At 39.1% G+C, this 19,805-nt stretch overlaps 1 protein-coding gene and 1 long non-coding RNA gene across 3 annotated transcripts in view; one reads left to right on the top strand and one right to left on the bottom strand.

The window, feature by feature from the left end:
* LOC148397392 (uncharacterized) overlaps positions 1 to 19,805 on the top strand; it is a 154,292-nt gene that overhangs the window by 59,025 nt on the left and 75,462 nt on the right. The gene's annotated exons all lie outside the window — the stretch shown is intronic.
* edil3a (EGF like and discoidin domains 3a) overlaps positions 1 to 19,805 on the bottom strand; it is a 45,084-nt gene that overhangs the window by 23,883 nt on the left and 1,396 nt on the right. Inside the window, exon 2 of the mRNA XM_088376853.1 lies at positions 5,952 to 6,080. Coding sequence (XP_088232979.1) covers positions 5,952 to 6,080 — 129 coding nt within the window. The remainder of the gene's footprint in view (positions 1 to 5,951; positions 6,081 to 19,805) is intronic.

Here is a 19,805-nt window from a genome sequence, read left to right as displayed (position 1 = left end):
GCCTGCACCTGCTGTGGACACGTGGCTGGAGAAAATCTGTCTTCTAGTTCATCCAGGTCACAGTAGAAAAGGACCTCTTTGAGATTAAAGATTAGCATATAGATGGAATTGTGAGACCGACCAAAGTAAAACAATGCGTGGATTTTATTTTCAGAGAGCGAGGCAAACATTTTAATTGTTTTCCTATGAAATACATTGATTTGATTTTATATCTATATAATGGAACAAATATTTTGTTTTCCTACGAAATACATTGTTTTGATTTATATAATGTAACAATTATATCCCTTTTTTTTTAAATCCTCAAAAACAAAATTTAATGAAACCGTAGTCCACTCACTTAGGCAAGTCAACCACTATATGTTTTACTCTAACTTAAAATAAACAAATACGATGACTTTGTACAAGACCTAGTTCTACTGCTCCTAAATGGCCGGGCAAATTTTTTCTCCAATTCTACCCCTATGCATTAACAATGTATTTAGCTAAAGTAAATATCGTTAGATAAGTGGAGGCCACCCACGGCAGAGACTTCTCAGTTTCCCAAGAAGCAAGCAGCGTTTGTTTGACCTCTCTTCGGTGATCGTCAGGAATGAAGCAGACAATATAATTAATCTCTGACCCTGACTACTCAAAGCTTGTTTGAAGTAATCATCTCACTTCCTTAAACAGTGCGGTTTAAGCCCGGAAAAGCCTCCCTGCTGATGTGATTCATGGTGGTCTCGCAGTCAGACGCTACAGAAAAGCTTGCAATTCTCTAGATAACGGCATGAATTTATTAAGGGCGATTTGTTAATCAGGCGCCCAACATTTTTTTTATGCGAGTCTGGGTGGAACTGATCATCACCAGTTTGTAAGCTTAATGACAGTGGCTGTGTTGTGCTTTATCTAATAGAAGAAAATATTTGATTCTCGACCAAAAGTGAGTTTTATCGTTATTCATGAAACTGTGGTTGGGCGATTAAGAAAGGTGTACAGTATTCCAAGGACTATCCCTTTTTGAAATGGGATTAGTTTGTAAAGGAGTTAATCGCAGAAGCACTCTAAAATGGTTCTTCGCGAATGTGATGCTGAAAGCCGTCAGTAGAGAATAACTGGACGCATTTTAAGGAATATAGAGACCAAGGATTCAATTCAAAAGTTATAAACAGACTTCAATCACTTTGACTTGAATTATTCATTTTTTCGCTGACCTTAACTTTGAATGCTTTCATATTAAGTAATAACTTCTTCCTTCTCCTTTTTTGAACATGTTGATTTATTTGTCATCTTGGCATAACATGGAATTATGTGAAAAAATGATTTTGTGTTTGGTTGATCTCATGTTCAAAAATAAACTTAAACTTTTAAATATTCTGAATATATATGTATTCTGGAGGAAATAGCCTACTAAATAATGTTCCATGCTTTCATATTAAAAACATAGTATTATGGACCAAATCTATATTTACATATAACATCCTATTTTTTATTTTTTTTTTGTGAGCATCTTAACTGTGATTGTCTGGAGCGAATGCAGCTTTGTTTGGTCGAGCTTTTATCAGTGTGGCAGCTAATGCCAGACAAAAGCCTAGGGCAGGATTGAGCGAGGGTTTAGAAATGCCTTTGAGCTGATGCTGTCACCATCTTCCAGGTCCTGCAGGTCCTTCGTTTGTGGAGAGGCCAGGAGGTCACAGTGTAGCTGAATTAAAGCCAAGGGGGATGTAAAGTCATCGGCCAAACTTTTTCACAAAAAGGTGTAGAGTCGAGGAAAGGTTGAAGAATTGCTTCATTTCAGTGGGTTCTTTAAAAAAGGACGAGAAATTACCTCCTTTTTCTGACAGCAAACATAAAAATCTTTCCACAGCGAGCTTTTTCCATAGACGGTTATTGAAACGACGTTTTTTTTAAAAGATCGCCACTTACTAAACTAACGGCCACTTATCTGGTCTTGTTCAGTGTTGAAACAAGGAAAACCATTTTCAAATATAAAGATAAAGGCTTCCTTAGAAAAGGTTGAAGAACATATTCATATCAGGAGCTCGGGCAAAAGTAGTTCCTTGGACCTACCTTGTTAACCTCAGTTTGTGCGAGATAGCTTTCTCTTTACGGTACACAGGATGTAGCGGCAAGACCTTGGGTGAAACTTAATTGTATGATATGTATATATTATATATGTAGACAATATCATGATCTAGTGCACACAACTGTAACCAATCACACAAAAGCGCTCTAAAGTAGGTTAAAAGCAAGGTTATTCAGAATAACGAGAGAGGAGGAAAACAAGAAAACATATTCGCGGAGGCAGACGCCATCCTAACAGACCAGCGTGCTAAAAAGGCTACCAACGCAATCATTTCAGTCATTTATTCCAGGTTAATGTTCAACCACAACAAGATAAATAAGATTGTACTTTGAATTAGCAGTTCATGGCATGAGAAACAACTGTGAAAATTTCTCTCAGATAAATTTGGCTGATTACATTGTGAAAGTGCAAATGTTAGTGACTCTCAGGAGCTTGAACACTGTACAGGTTATTGCTCTCGTCAGAAAACGCTACTTCTGGTTCTCGCGGGTCCGTTAGCAATGACTGTCTATTTTAGCATTCTCTATTGCTCTGTGTCACTTTTAATCAAATAAAACTATTAATCAGTCCACTGCACAATTTCCGAGCTATGTTTGATCAAAAACTTTCCACAGATGATCAACAATCTTCCACTCCTTTGCAGCCGTAATTACATTTTTTCTTTGGCTGCGTACGGTTGACTGAAAGTCGTAAATAGGCTAACCTTAACTATATTTCCGTATTGAACTTCAGAGACCATTAACAGTCAATCTGTGGGCTGTTCAATGATGTCTCGAGGTTTAACTGCGTGACTGTGGTCACCCTTTGAGATTTCTCGTCAACTGTGGAACTTTTCACCCCGGAGACGCTCATCTCTTCCTGTAAATGTATCTGGCCACAGTTTGAGAAGAGTAAAAACAGTGGGTGGGCTGTTGCGGTATGTGAAAACAGTCGTAACCTCCGTAAAGATCTATATGGCACAGTAATTGAACACAGTGGCAAGCCTGTGTGTTCACTACCAATAGAAATCGAAATCTTCAAGGAAGTAGTTATCCTTCCAAACACTGGAGAATATTTAATTGATTGATTGTTGAATATAGTTTAAGATTTTTTTTTCTTCTGTGATTATTAGTCTGATTCCCTTATTTTTGCATTTCAATTTTTTCTGTTCTTCTGTTTTGGTGTAGATAGCAGTTAGCAAGAGAGATGCCATTAAATCTCGATGACTAGAAACAATCGGTTAGCTCTATTAAAATAGACAATGAGAAAAGGCAGCGGAAAAAAATCGACTTCACCACAGTCTTGGAGATCTATTTACATTATTGGATTTGCTTTGAGAGAGACAGAGACCCTAATGCCTCCAGCCAGAGCTGTCACCAAAGCAGAGGCAGAACAAAACTGGTGTGCACATTACCATAATATTCATTATCCTTCACAACTTTTATGACCCAAAGTCAGATTTAAATAAAAAAAACAAGAACAGACCTAAGGCACCCTGACTGAAACTTAAAGTATTTCTTCAGCCTGTTTACATAGGAACTTTTTTCCTTGAGCAAACATCTCTTCCAACTTTTAGCTGTACATTTTAATCAATTTAGCTAATCCTTCCCCCGTAGCATGATTTCTGGAAGGATGAGGTGAAAATCTTTGGCTTTGGCGCTTAAATAAATGAAGCAGCTTAGATGAATAGCAAACAGATTTTGTGGACACACTGAAGTCTATTTCTTGGAATTACGAATATCAATACCATCCTGATTAGTACGTCAGCTCCGAGTATTTCCCCCTCCCCAGAAGTCTGAGCATGCTAACCATTTTGACTTCTCTTATGTGAGCAGAAAGTTAATTTCACTGACTTTTTTTACCGAACTTCAAATTCCAGTCGAGGCATGATGTCAGCATTGCGGTGAACATTGCAGAGGATATAAATGAACATAAAGAGGAAAAAGTACAGGCGCATCAGCACAGATTGATGAAAGGTAGCCTGTGATCTGTGGCAAAAGAATTGATTAAAAGTCACCACGCACAGCAGATTTAAGTCGGAGCGATTGTCCTGTGGCAAGAACCGAGATAACTGCTGTCGATGAGCAAAATACGTTGTCTGTCTTATTCATTCACGTTTCCTACATTTAGTCCTTATCGGTTCTGCCCGACTACCACGTGTTCCGAGAGGAATGGCAAAAAGTCCGTAGTCAGCACCCGCCATCAAAAAGACAACCATCAGCAATTCAGGTTGCACCGTTCATTTCTTTTGTTCAACAGGCCGCTGCCATGTTGAGCGTGACTTACGGTTTGCGGTGAGCGGAGGAAAAAAAATCACACTTGCTGGGGAAAAATCTCTTTATGCTTCATTTGTCCTTGATAAACTTAGAGCATGCACCCTTAAAATGATTTGGCACCCACATGACAAGCAAGGCAATCAGTCGCTATCTTTACGCGGTGACAGTTCATTACGATGTTTGACTCCTTTCCCGATATCGGTCGGCTAGCTCTGGTTCATGACACGCACGATTACAAAAGATGAAGGACTGCGAGGATGAAGGCTGAGACGACGAAATCGATCAGACTAAAGACAACTTTGAATTGAATATTAAGCTTGGAAATATGAATTTAAAGCGAATACATAACGTTAGCTAATTTGCTGTCTGGTGGTGAAAGTTTTTTTTGGAAGCCTATTAGGAGTATTAAATAAACGGAATGTCAAGTTTTTCTAATTTGAATCACATTTGTAAAAACTTCGAAGTCATGTCCATAAATGAGTCCCAAAATTTCAATGATGCTCGTCCAGTACAGCTCATTTCGGAAACTCGGGAGCTTCTAGTTATTTTTCTCGTCCACGTGTGACACTTTTATAGCAGAGCTTCATAAAGCAGCTCTAACAAGCGGGATGTGCTATGCACGCATTAAGGATAATGTTCAAAGGTGTGAAATTGGATTTAGCTCTGACAGAGCAATAAAGCAAATGCAGTAAAAGGCGGAAGATAGTGTGTTAAAGTTCAAATCCACAACCGCTTTTAAAACGCGGGATTTGCGTTTGGTTTAATATTTAACTACTGCTAATGCTTCCAAGACGTATTCATAGCCTGACGAAATATACAAGCCCGTTAAAGAAAAGACTGTTCCATGCAGATACACTAGCGGCTGAACCAATTAGTTGACTTTACTCTGCAATGACGTTTATAGCTTGAGGTTGATTATGCGGCAATCACTTTTTAGCAACAACACGGACGCTTTGCTGAATTCAACAGGTGCTCGTGCTCGACATGTCCCCCAAAAAATGATCGAGTGTATAGTTGATTTAAAAGCAGATTCTCCCAAAATCATTTATATACAGATAAATCTCAATCTGGGAATCTTGTCTGTTTTTTTTTTTTTTTTAAGTCGGATAATTTCCCTCAAGTTAGACGACCAAGTAGCAATTATTTATGTCTGTTTATCATTTCATTGCCATAGAGCTGTAGATTTGATTGTCTCTCCAGATGAAGTATTGTCACTCTCTCGCTCACTCATTTTCTCCCATTGAACTGTAATGACTGCGAAGAAAATTGACAGCCATTAGTGCATTCAGCCCGTTTCAAATCAGCTTCCCGCAACCCTGAGGGCTTAAAAGAAAACAATAACTGAATGATGATGAGAATGCTAGCCAGCGGCGCACTGTTTTGGCTGGAGACAAATACAATACCGTGATACCGATATGTTGACTTTACCCGATTCCCTTTTGTGGGGATATGTCTTTTAATCAAAGCATGATGACAACTTATCTGATATCAGTTTTCTCCTACGATCATTAAAGATCGGGGTGGAATAATTGAGAGGTTGCCAATTAACATGTTACATATTTACTTAGTCAAATCAAACCCATTGACTTGATGGAAGGACCACCAGTTGATGATTTTTTTTTTCAACTTACTGTGTTGGCAGTGAACCCCACTGAAGCCTGGTGGACACTTGCAGACATATCCAATGAAGGTGTCCCCCCTGTAGGTCTCACTCATCTCACATGCCCCTCTGTTGTGGCAAGGGTTTGGGTGGCAAGGCCCTATATGCAAAAAAAATAAAAATAAAAGCTTTAATAAGTTAGTCCTCCACGAATCCATATTGATCCATATATAAGGCGCACCGGATTATAAGGCGCACTGTCGGCTTTTGAGAAAATTGGAAGTTTTTAGATGCGCCTTATAGTGCGGAAAATACGGTAACTAAATTAAAAGTAAAACATCTAAAAGCAAAAGACATTACGAATGCGTGCAGAATTGTGCGCTGAATGTGTGTCACATCCACATTTTTCAAAGAATTAATTACTGCAAAAGCATGTCATAAAACAACAGCGTGCTGTTCCACATTTCGCACCACCATTGTTTCAATTCAGCGTTTTCGATGTCGAGAACGCTCGGTAGCTCTTAATCATCTGTGCTTTGGAGAGCTCGAAAGAATGGAAACATGGAAAGCTAAAGATGATTAACAACTCGGGCTGAGACTGATAATTAATATTTAACACCCCCTCCTTCCTCTTATCGCTAATGGTGATGATCAAGACATTGAGACTTTTACAACTTATTGAAAGCGGAGCATATGACACATGAATTAGCTCCGAGCTACTTTATATTACAATCCGAGTAAATGTGCAGCATCTGCTTTATGACAAGGTCTTGAGTGAGGGTTATTCCCTTTTATAAATCAATGCGATGCAAATGGCTGACTTGTAGTTGAGTGCGTTGGCCAAATTTCAAAAAGAAAAAGCAACTTATTGGTTATAGAACAGAAGAATCAAAATCATGTAATACAAAAATATGCTCAGAACTATAAGGTAGACGTGCAAACCAATTGAACACAAAAAAAAAAAATCTGTTCATCAAATATTGTCCAAATCGTCAAAAGGAAATACAGAATTTTCATCTGCTTGGCGATGAAGGCATACATGACAGTACCTTGAGGCTTTCCCTTTCAGGATCAGAAAGCAAAAAAAATAATATGAACCAGTCATTCACGATCCGTCTTCCACCGAAAGAAGAAACCTCAAAACTGCCGTGCCATAAATCCCGTTGACAAACGGCCGTCACATTTTGATTGTCATGTAAACAACTCCGAGATGCAGTGCAGGTTTTGCTCAAAATAAATACAGTCAGTCAGGGGAAAAAATTACAATTTAACATCACAAATAAGCAGATTATTGTTCTCCTTTGGGAATTAGCTGTTGAATAATAATTCCAAACAAGGTAATCCCATCCAAGTGGTTCCATTTCCAAGTGTTACTAATAATGAGAGTGGCAGCAAATCAGCTGTGTAAGAGCCATCACGGAGGCTCGCTCGGCCTGCCGAGGGAGTCTGCTTGACAGCTTTCTGCCATGTTTTGACGTGACGATCTATAGCGGCACCAAAGCGTGCTGACACCTCGCTAATGGAGAATGCATAAAGCAGAAAAAAATAGGAAAGGGGTGGGAGGGGACATTGATGTCAGTTGGTGTCAGTCAGTCTGTCCGTCTGATAGATGCTCTGAATGGCCAAGATGTTTTTTAGGGTTTTAAAGAGAAAACCAATAGGAAAGATAGTAAATAGCAACAATGATTGATCTGCTGACACTTTGATTTATGGAAGTGGATGGCAACATGAGCCGGAAAATGTAATAATAAAAATGATAAAGTGACTGGATTGAAGTCCTTTCTATTTTTTACTCATGGAAATGTGAAGGCGTAGACATCTCGACATCAAGAATATTTGGGGTCTATTTGAGCCACGGCTGTAATCTGGATCACAGAAAAGAAATGATACCTTCAAGTCACTTCAGGCCAGCATGAAAAGGGTCTCGCCACAAAATATCCGAAAACGTAATTCTGACCGTTCCTTAGACTGTTGTGACAACAAAACCTTGACCAATTTTCCATAATTGAAAAAACATACAAGCTCACTTCTAATTTACTGCCTTGTCGAAGAATGACAACCAGCCGACATGACATATTTTGCATTTGTGGTTTATAATTTGTGTTATTTTTGCTCCGCTCTAAAATGGTTTGCATATTTTCAACACCAAGTGCCACCCTAAATAAAGACTTGGCTCACCAAGTACCACCAGTCTAGGCAACATTACAGCGGTATAGCAGGCCTAAGTGTTCATCAAAAACGAGGCAGAGGCACTGTAAAAATATTATTGTTACCCACTGCAACTTAACTCAACTCTACTTAAATAATAAAAGTTAACTCAACTCAGTGATTAGTCACCGATACCCATACCCGATACCCATAAGTACCAAAGCCACTCATACTTGTGATTTAAAAAAATAAATACAAAAAAACATATCCTAGTATAGCATCGTAACCTCGGACCATGTATGTCGTCTCACAACATCTCCACGGGAAGTCAGTAATCTTTTCCCTCACTGCTCCATGTTCCTTGTGTGATGTTGGACCATGTGATGCATGTCTGAAGGCAAACGGAGGCAGCTTTCCTGTTTGAATGTCAACTACTCCAGCCATCGCGCGCCCTGTGATTGATGTGACTTGGCGCACGGTCCAGCGAGAGCGTTGTGATTTTTTTCCACGGCTGAAAAGAGAGTTCAATCAATCAGGCGCCAGAACATGTCTGGTGGTTTAATGCAGAAAAATAATATTTGTTTCCTTTCGGAGATATGCCACCAGACGCTTTCAGGTTTAAACAATGGGTTAGGCGCTCGTACATCTTCGCTGACAGGTGTCATGGACGGGCTCATTTCTAAAAACTGCCTTTCTAATTCAGTCACACTATAGCGATTACAATACATTCATTCAAGGTGAACTACTGTAATTTCCAGACTATAAGCCGCACCTGAATATAAGGCGCACCAGCTAAAATGAGGGGAAACTCCTCTTTTGTTCATCTATAAATTGCCCTGGACTATCAGCCGCAGGTGTTTTAAATGCAACATCCTCATTTCTATTACCTGTATTACCAAAACAGATACTCTTACGATATCACAAAAATCATGAAAAATCCGTAGATAAACCGCACTGCACTATAAGCCACAGGCTTCAAAGCTTGTGCAAAAAGTAGCGTTTTATAATCTGAAAATTACGGTATATGGGTTTTGATAGTATATTTTGACATCCATTATATTAAAATATTGACCAATCTTGTCATATTTTTTTCTCATCCCTAACTAAGACTTGGTGTAAAATTCCCCAACAGCTTCACTGATGACTATATTCTGTTGCTAAATACTGTTTCCTCCAACTGTACGTCATTATGGTGGGTCACAGAACGGTCAGACAAAATATTACCCACTGGATGGCTGATTTCTCCTGATCCCGGTGAAATATAGGTGAAGTTATGGATTCAGCCAGAGGAGCAAATACACCAGCAGCGGTTTTAATTTAATGCTTGACAAACAAGCACGTCTCACAAGGCTTCGATTTAACCGACCGTAACCGGCGTCTTGAAAAACCGACACTTACATCGTCGGATCAGCTCTGGTTCCATAGTGCCGACACATCGACCGCATTGTTGTACGATAAACGTAACAAACATGTTTCACGGGCCTTGGGAGACATCGGCCTCGTCTCAGTCAAATGCGACATGGCCTAAATGTGTCAAATCTGGTTTAAGTCCGCCTTTCTGTACAGTTTCGGTTCACAAGCTCAGTGAACCCATCCTTGACCTCCACTGATCAACGTTGGCACCGAAGCACCGAAATGACATCAGTGCTCCCAGCAGGGGCTGCAAAGTGCTCAAGCCGCGAGCGTCTCCCATTTTGTCATTTCAGCCCATCAACGTTTGACAAAGTCAGACAAATGCACTTAGAGTTGATCGGATTAAGATGCACGAAAAGGCAAAAACGGCTCGGAATGTGTCAAAGCGTAATAAAAGCCGTGGGTCACGTTGAAGATCGGCATCTTTCTCCGAGTCTTGTCAGAGACAAAATGTCACCGAAATGTCACAGCACCACCCTTAAAGGTCTCTTCAAAACAAGGTGTTTTTTTTTCTTTGATTTTGATCATGAGCGACAAAAAATTGCCGATAATAACATGAATTACCTTGTGGATTTTTTTTTTTTTGAAGATAATCAGAGTCGCTTGTGTGAAGTCTTGAGTAAAGTTTAAGTTGATTACAGTTCTAGTCAGAAAGTTTTCAAGTCTCTCTCAAAGAGCAAATAAAAGTCAGTTTGAAACTTCTTATAACAAAAAAACAAGCTGATAGTTTTTTGGGCTTATTCAGCACGTATATAATAATGTGCATCCTTTTCAGTCAAAGGTAATGCAATATATGTATAAAATAAAATAAGACATTTAAACAGTATTTCACGGAGTGAAATTGTAGTTCTTAGATGAATACGTAACGAAATGACTCATGCGTGTGTTCTTCTCTGGTTTCTCGTTTTTTGTGAGGCGCCAGAGAGCATGTAATAAATGACACTGCATTGATACTGAAGAGGTTTTGGAAATTTGAACAGTAGAGCCTCTTGGTACATAATGAAAGACTGGCATCTTTTATAATCAGATGTTATTAGCCCAAGATGGGTTTGATAATACCTATCCAGATTTGGTTTCATACAAAATGAGACGGCATTCAGTAATCACATTGAATTTGTGTATTAAACCAACTGTGAATTCAACACAAAAGAGGTGAGGGCCATTTGTTCTCATTGTATTCATGTTCCACATTCAGCAAAGCTATTTTCCCCCCTTTCAAAGTTTTGTAGCTAAATTCAAAGTGGGTCACAGTAGCAAGGCATTTTCTATTTGTAAATTGGCGAGTAGGCATTCGAACATAAAGAAAAGTTGAAATAGAGCCAATTTATCTGATGCGTTGCTGTTGAAAATAAAATGAAAGGCGATACCATGTTTAGCAGACTCGGCACATTATATTCTCGCTACTGTCAAGTATCAATGCAAATGTGGATTGGATGGATAAAAAGATTTCAGGTACAAAGTGCCTAAGAAAGCTAACAAATATTCCATTGTGACAAATATTCCTTTTACTGAGACAAGAGGACAAGAATATGTAGATTAGATATCGCTCGACATACAGACGATATGCAAATTGTGTCATGAGCAATGACAAGCTGTGTGGTCTCATGCGTGACTTTCCTCATCATACTGTCCTATTTTCTCTTCAAGTCCAGTTCCAGGTCAGTGGTCGCGAGTCACACCTAATTTGGGTCGATATGAAGTCGGATAATTGTTTCTCCGGCTGTTCTTCTCATTCTGTCTGTCATGTCAAACGTGGAAACCTTTAGCCAGTGCTTGTCGTATTGAATGCTATTAGACTAATAAGGAACAAACAAGATGATCCTTTTCGATATTTTTGCTATTACTTTGGATTTCAAAATAGTTTCAAATGAGATCATTATATTCAACAGTGATGCTTTGCCATACAAGTCACCCGACTCAGTTTAGATATTCGTGCTCCGTGAGGACTCGGCACACTTCACAGCAGAGAGTAAACAAAACTTCAAAAAAGAGGCTTCAAGCTGTTTCAAGCAACACTCAATTAATATTTGTCAAACTAATTGTAAAACTAAAGAGAACTACTGATTGTGGGTGTTTTTTTTTTCTTTTATGTCCACTAGCTTAATGCTAACACATAATTGAATTGCCGGGGTAGCATATACCATCTACCGTATTTTCCGGACGATAAGGCGCACCTAAGAACCTCAGATTTTCTCAAAAGCTGACAGTGCGCCTTATAATCCAGTGCGCCTTATATATGGACCAAATTCCGGTCCGCGGGCCAAATGTGTTGTGTGATATTAACATTATCGATATATTGTTATTGTTTTCACTATTTCAAGTTATTATATTGTGACTCCATTAATGGTGCGCCTTATAGTCCAGTGCGCCTTATATATGGACAAAGTTTTAAAATGGGCCATTCATTGAAGGTGCGCCTTATAGTCCGGTGCGTCTTATAGTCCGAAAAATACAGTATGTGCCATTATACTTTAAGGAATACATATTTGAACGCTAACAGAGGTGCAACACACGTAGACCGACAATATGGTGATCTTCACGTTATCATTATCCTATCCTATCTACAATTCAATCGAAAGGAAGCATCAAAGAATACTGCTACGTTTTGATTGGCACTATAAAGAAGGAAGGATGAAGCTCAGCCGAGACTTACAAACTCACTGTAAGACACTGTTGTGCATGCCCACAAGACACAAATCAATGGAAATCATGTTATCAAGCATAAAAATCCCCCCACCTGCTGAAGTTGGTTCCTCGCCATCTGCTGCTACGGATGGTGAGAGGAGAGGAAGATGGAAAATCCAGCATCTCAGCTATGTTGCACTAGGCACTAATCTGACTACTACTGAGCCAACATTAATTACAATATGTACTCACATATGGGTAGTAACAGTTTGCATGCAATCGGAGAACCTGCATACTTTAAAAAGGACACACCTGGTTCCCACGTTCACAATCCTGCCAAATTTTTCAATGCCCCACTTACACCAAGCAATTATCCCATGTCCTGGTTGGAGGCCTTGGACTAATATGTACCCATCATTCTGGACCAATGTCAGATTAACCCCTGTGGCACATGAGCTCGCTCCAAAGCTGTACCCGCCGACTTGCTCGGCACCACTCCAACCCAGTGGCTGAGATTTGGCTCATCGACAATCATTACCGCAGTCCATCATCGCTCATAAAATTGCTCCGAAATGGGCCAGAAAACTGGACGCTCGTGAAAAAACAAGGGCGTCTGACAAATGGGATGACAGATCAGTGGTGGGGTGGCGAGTCAAAACACACATGAGATCTCCATTTAAAAAAAAAAAAAAAAAACTTACATATGTCTGGATTAAACTGGTAAATATTAGTGTGGTTTTCTCTCTGACATTCCTGCTCGGCTCTTTCCACAGGGGTCAAGAGGCCACGCACACAAACACACACAACCCTGCGTAGCTGCTGTTTGTGAAGATAAAACCAATATAATTGCACCTCAGAGTGCAAATGAGTTATATACAGTAAATGGAAAGACGGAGGAAAGATAAATACATGTTTGCTTCATCCCTTTTACCGACTAATAAAAGTGGTGAATCACAAGGATGCATTATATTCCACACAGCGGACCCATTATCTGCCTTGAAATCTTAATTTTCGTTTTTTTTTCCATTGCATGACTTATTTTACAATACCCAACCTCGTACGGTAGATAAAAAGTCCTGGAGATACATTCGGGGATGGCATTTGAAAACAAAGATGCATGAAATGAAATAACCCAACGTGACAATATTTATTTCTGGCATTTCTAACCTCCTTTTCACCAAAATAACCGTTATGCAGATTTACCGGTTTATACCTTTCAGACTCTGCATTTAGAGAGGAAAGAAAAATACAACAGCCTCAGCAAATTGTCTCAGCCTTGATAAATCATAGAGCTGAATTGCATCTATTCCTCTCAGTATTTCAAGTGCATAAAATGAACTGTACTGAAACGGTGTCCATTTGGCAGGCACAATTCTGGGTGAGCTTCGTTAGTTGGCAGATGAGCTTTTATCGTACCCGAAGCTACAGTTGATCGAGTCAGGGTTACAAATGGCTCAATTGTGCGAACCATGCCAACATACGTTGTGCTTAATAAATAAATGAAACAAAGAAAGAGACGAACGACTTCAACGAGCGGAGGGGATCCATTTTCAAGCACGAGACGAGTCCATCCTGGGACATATTGGTTTTATCTGACTGATAGCCAGAAGGCAGGAACAACATCCGTAATCTAAATGGGACCAGCCGGTCCGTCCAACATGGCGCTGATACTATGTCTTCCAATGTGTTTCGTGGAGATAGGAAGGTCTGTGTGCAGGGAACATGATACAGAATGCTACATTTGCATGTCATCACTGGACTCCATGACGAAGATGTTAAAAAGAAAAAAAATATAGACACTTGTTGCGTCAAGGGTTTGGGTTTTTTTAGGGGCTCGGGTGAAACTGCAGTGGAACTTTAATTTATTTAGAATATATATCAAAACAATCGTAGGAAATAATTCAGCATGAGTCTGATAATCACCTTGATAAACTGTATGATCGGTACAGGCAAATAAAAAGCTCAAATAGTTAACTACCAAACAATGTAAGAAGAAAATATCCAGCGTTAGAAAAAAGACGAAAAATAAAATGTGCGGTGAGAAAAAGTAAGGAGTCAAGTCATATCACAGAGGTGCAAAGATTAATCGCTAAATTAGCAATGATTTGTTATTAATATAATAGATATTATATAATATTTGATTAATCATTAAGTCTGTATCTTTGTCCAGATCCTCAGAATTTTACAGTAACTATTTTGAGATTTTTACAAGCACATTCATCATCTTCCTGTTGAATCAAAGTAAAACAGCAGATTTTATTTTATTATTATTGAGTTATATTATTATTAATATTATTTATTATTATTATTATTTTATTTTATATATTTTCCTCTTGTTTGGACAGAAGTGACGAACCCATCACTGATGACAGGATTTGACTGACTTTGATGTCCAAAGACGCTATAAAGCTCATGACTTGCACCTTCATGGCAAGTTACCACATGGCCATGTCAAAAACAATCCGGCTAATGGATCGTAGCCGTATTGAGACGACTGACAGTCGGCTGTCACTGCTAATGCTGGCAGCCTAGACAGCACTCACTGGGGCAGACAAATCCTGTTTGTGTCTGTCAAGTCCAAGTCGTTCTTGTCCTGAATCTAAAGCAGTCAAACTTTTTCACTAAATTCTTCACGGCATGGGAGCCTTTTACCAAATCCCCCCAAAAATCGAATCTAGTTTGAAGCATTATCGCTGCGTGTAAATTCAATTTTAAGTCTTTTTCTTGCAAGCAAAAAAAATCTGCCAAATGACGGCTCCTATCACAAAAAACATAATTAGGATGCTTTTATTTCAAGTCTCACTGTATTTAGAAATGAAGCAATTATGTGTAATCATCTAAATTGCCTGATTAATACTGTATATAATTACTGGATCAAGTTTCACTTTGACATGTCTGAATTTTCTTTTCATTTGCAATAATTGCACCTACATAAATTAAAGGCAGCGGCAGGCAGTGTCAGATGGAAAATAACAAAGGTCGTTTTAAAAACTCAATAGCATCTATTGATTGTGGCGACATAGTTAAGCATCTGCTTGTACTCTTTAACGTCTGTAATGTTACTCAGGCACGGACTAATTTAATTGGCCTGCACGATTGAATCGACATTTTTTCTATACAACTCATTTTTATTTATATGCATATTTACAAAAAGACTTGTTTTCATTAAATCTATAGGTTGCTTTTAATCATTTACCGTATTTTCCGCCCTATAAGGCGCACTGGATTATAAGGCTCACCTTCAAGGATTGGCCCATTTTAAAACTTTGTCCATATATAAGATATATACATTTGGCCCGCGGGGTGGACTTTGGACACGCCTGCTGTAGTGGCTCAATATTGATCCATATATAAGGCGCACCTGATTATAAGGCGCACTGTCGTCTTTTGAGAAAATTGGAGGTTATTAGGTGCGCCTTATAATGTGGAAAATACGGTACTAGTTGGAAACTTGTGTCTAAATGAATCTGCATATATTGACAATTTAGTTTAACGTACGGCAACAATTGTCACTTTTGTGTACAGAAGCTACACACACACACACAAATAGTTCAATCCAAAGCAGATGCTCATAGCACATCCATCTCCCACATAATGTCACCCTTCGAGGTGTTTGTAGCATCACGGCAGTGCTTATTAACATTAAATCATCTCGGTTTGGAGTGGGTGGCTGGCTGGCTGCGAAATGACTCACACACACGCACACAAAACAATAGCAACAATAATTAGAAAGACATTGTTGATGCTTCACTAAATAAGTGAATAGAACACAGCAGACACCATTTTGAATGTGAACAGCTCATCCGTCCGTGTCAGAAGAGAAGCATTCAAGTGTGAGCTCGGGAATATTTTCAGCTTTTTAGAAAAACCTCCTGAACCTAAAAACTGTCATCCATTTGTTTTTCCCGCCAGTTGACCGATATTGAAAGGCACAAATGATTTGAAAGTTCCAGAGCATGCTTGTAAACACTACACGGCATCTATTTGGATCGATGGCACGTATATCTTAAATGAGGCTACATCAAGAATACACAATTAGAAAACTTGGCAACATTATAACAAATGTCAATAAAACGCAATCTCTGATGTTAGTAATTAGAGTTGCACCATTGATCTTCGGGCAACTCAAGCATGTTGTATCTAATACGACAAGATACAAAATGTTTAAGAAGCAGGAAAATGTAACGAAGCAGTTGGAATATTGAAATGGTGGATGATGGGAGAGGAACCCAAATATGATTTAAATGTAGCATGTCATAGTTACCTCCTGTTTTGGTCTCAATACATTTTGGTCTCTCGTAAAAAGGAACTTTGTGAGGAGCACTTTGATTAAAGGTGAAATGAAGAAATAGGGTCAAGTTAAAACGCATTTTATGAAAAAGATGAATGAATCATTGATGACAGAGAACACCGTGACCAAGTCAAGTTGAAGATTAAAGACAGCTTAGATGTACCATGTGAAAAAGATGAATGACAGCCAACAATGTATTTGAAACATTTTCGGTGATATGAACTTAGATTGACATGTTTGTTGCCGGTATCAGTTATTGATCCTGCCAGGCAAAAGGCGCTATGTTTTTCATCCTTATTAAAAGCGACAAGTAGAGTGAATTTAATCGAAAAACATGCCACATCCAAAAACCTAACAATGATTTCAAACAGAATTGTTAAACAGCAGTGATTTAATTCCCCCCGGTGTTATTTTCCGACGGCAAAACAAGTGAGAACAATATCAATAATTTCCTTTTTGTCATAATATGGCAACTTAAAATAAAGTCTATTTGAACTAACAAAGTGTGGCACTGCCTAGTACGAGTATTTGGATAATATTGTATCATTTTAGTTTGGGATTTATATTGTAGAAAGACTCATGGTAATCGTAACCCTACCAGTCCAGGTTTTAGAATTTCCAGTTATCTGCAACCTGAATAGTTTTTTTTTTTTTTTTTTTTAGATGACTGGAAATATAAATTGATTTGCGCAGCTCCTCTCTCTCCAAAGTGTTGTCGAATTGCAGCTTGTGGCAGGTTCACAACACGTCTCTCTACCTCTAAGCCCCCCAACAACCACCCCCAAAGCTCATTACAGATGCCCTAGTTTGCTCATGAGCCAGGAGAGTCTTTTTAGCCTCATTACAAACTTGGACACCTCCCATCGTTTGTACCTTCCTACCAGACAAGCATGCATTGGTGTTTCCCCAGAAGAACCTTAAAGAGATGGAAGTTCTTCTACAAATGATCAGAAAGAACGGGAAAAAATTGACATTTTTTTTAATAGATTTTTTTTCTGACCAGCATGAATCAGAATACAACAAACATTAAACATGAACAAAAAGAAATTGAATTTATTTCAACCAAAGATCTTTGATTCACGTCAGGAGAAACAAGTTGGCCTGAGCAAGTCCTGCCCTGACCTCACTTTGCTACGATGTGTGTTTAATTTAATAGAGCGCAAGTTACCGTGTGCTAGTCCATTTAGCCCTTTTATCGCCGTGTTTAATAATCCCCATGGCTTGTTGGAACCCTTGGCCTTTTACTTGATAATGGAGGGTTAGGGTTAGATAAGTGGCCATGATTATTTTCCTTGATTTTATTTCATTAATTTCCTTGATTTTATTTGAAGTTTTATAAGTTCATTGAAATAACTTTTCAAGTTCACGTCCTCTCTTTTGTCCTTGTAATTAGTTATGCAATCCAAGGAAACAAAACATGCAGTGTTTAAGACTATGCAATGATCTTTTATTGTTGTTGAGAAAGTCAAAATTTTGTATCTTTAATTATTTATGCAATCCAAGGAAACAAAACATGCAGTGCTAAATTCTAGTGAAAAACTTCAAGTCAGAAAAAGTCAAAATTTCCCCCAATTTTCCAAGCCAGTGCTCACTCCAATATCTTATTATAGCTGTCCTTCTCTCAGATCCTAATAAAGTTTTTGGATAAGCACCTCCTCAGCATGTGTCCTTGCACTCTCCAGATCTGTCCCTCTACTGTCCTTCTAATCAGTCAAGCTTGAAATGTGGGCGGCAAAAAAAAAAAAAAAACCCAGAGCAGCATGAAGACAAATAGCAGTGTATCCATTAACTTGTCAGCATCACAGACAAATAAAATCTCCTTCAAATCCTAATGGGACTCAAGTCCTGATCAAAAGTGAAGCCACTGACCAATGATGAGGGATGGCATTATGAAGATTGACTCATAAATCCTGATCAAGCATTAAGTACGACTTGTCCTCCAATGGGTGACTTTGACTCCTTTTGATCATGATGGCAAAAGTAACCTTGGCACTGGGGATGACCTCTCTCGACTGATTGAAGACGGTGACTTTTAAAAGTGGAGCGGAGGACATCGTAGAGGTCAGCCACAAACCGTTGTTATTCAAAGTCACCTGGACTACCTTCGCTAGCCTGAATATAATGAGCTTTTAAAAAGATTGCTATCATCTGCTATACATTTAATCCATAAAACAGCTTTTTTTTTTTTTTTTTTAGTTCATGGTTGCAACTCAAAGTCCAAGACTGGGTGAATTCTCGGTTTTACGGTATACCTTGTTTTGGAATATGCTAAAACTGTCTTAATTGGCTTTTTCGTTTGTCCAATAAGTCAGGTCATTTGGTAATTTTTGGAAGGGTACCATGGCTTGCTCATCTATTTGCGTATTTCAGTGGGAAGCTTGGATGTCAAACTCTCTTCCCAAAACAATCTGAAACATGCAGCGCTTACAAGAGCAACCATTGCTGAAGCTTACCCGTGGATCGTCGTCTAGAAGTGTCAAAAAAATCTCCCCCTCTGATCATCCCGTCAGAATATTTTAGTGGCCCATGCATGATTCTGCTATATTTATAGTACAGTGTGAAGCATGCTTACCATACAGATGAATTTACTCTGTGTGTGGTACCCACTAGCCATCTGTTTTTTTTTTTAGTTTGAAAATGTGAGCAACTAATTCTGCCCATGCACTTAAAAGGCCAATGATCACCAAACATGTCATGCTGTGTTTAACAAGCCTCTATTGGCTAACGGTTGCATAAGCAACACCAACGTCCGACCACAATACTTGTCATGACTCATCAATAACAAACAACATCGCTTTTCCAGATGGCCGTCCATTTGCCTAAGAGACTCTAATTTCAGAGCCATTATGCGAGGACAGAACCCCAAAACAAGATGCATAATATTCATTAAAACAGCCTTTCTGAACAAAGCATCATTGCATTCACGGACCCAGGGGGGGGGGGGGGGTGCAGTCGTGCTCCTAAACAATGCGTGCGACTCGGCACCAGTAACCAAGCAGAGAAAGAGACGTATTGCGATGCTCCTCTAAAACAATGCAGTCTGTTTTACCTGAAGGCGAAGCGCTTCCACCCCATCAATTTGCTCTGGAGGACAAAAACACTCTGTGATATCCTCCAAAGGGTGTTTGCTAGCGTCTGTCTCTCAGAGGACACTTGTCACCTCAAGCGAAGAATAAAGCCTTTGCAGGGTGTCAACAAAGAGAATGCCTAATGAGACCAAGTTCCATGTGGTGGGATTTCTGCTTGGAAGTAACCTCCAGCTGCTCAAGACAGCTTCTGTGTTTTCCTCCCATTTGGCGTAAGACAACAGTAATTAATTGGGCTGGGTTTTTTTTTTTTCCTGAAACAAGTCAACAATCATCAGAAGAGTCGACCGCACGTTTGACACCGAGAGACTCGGGAAGCCTC

This window comes from Syngnathus floridae, chromosome 5, assembly GCF_059516105.1.
Source record: "Syngnathus floridae isolate MCC-2025c chromosome 5, RoL_Sflo_1.0, whole genome shotgun sequence".
In the NCBI taxonomy this organism is placed as follows: Eukaryota; Metazoa; Chordata; class Actinopteri; order Syngnathiformes; family Syngnathidae; genus Syngnathus; species Syngnathus floridae.
The sequence above is the reverse complement of the archived record's forward strand: the minus strand, read 5'-3'. Positions and strand labels throughout refer to the sequence as shown.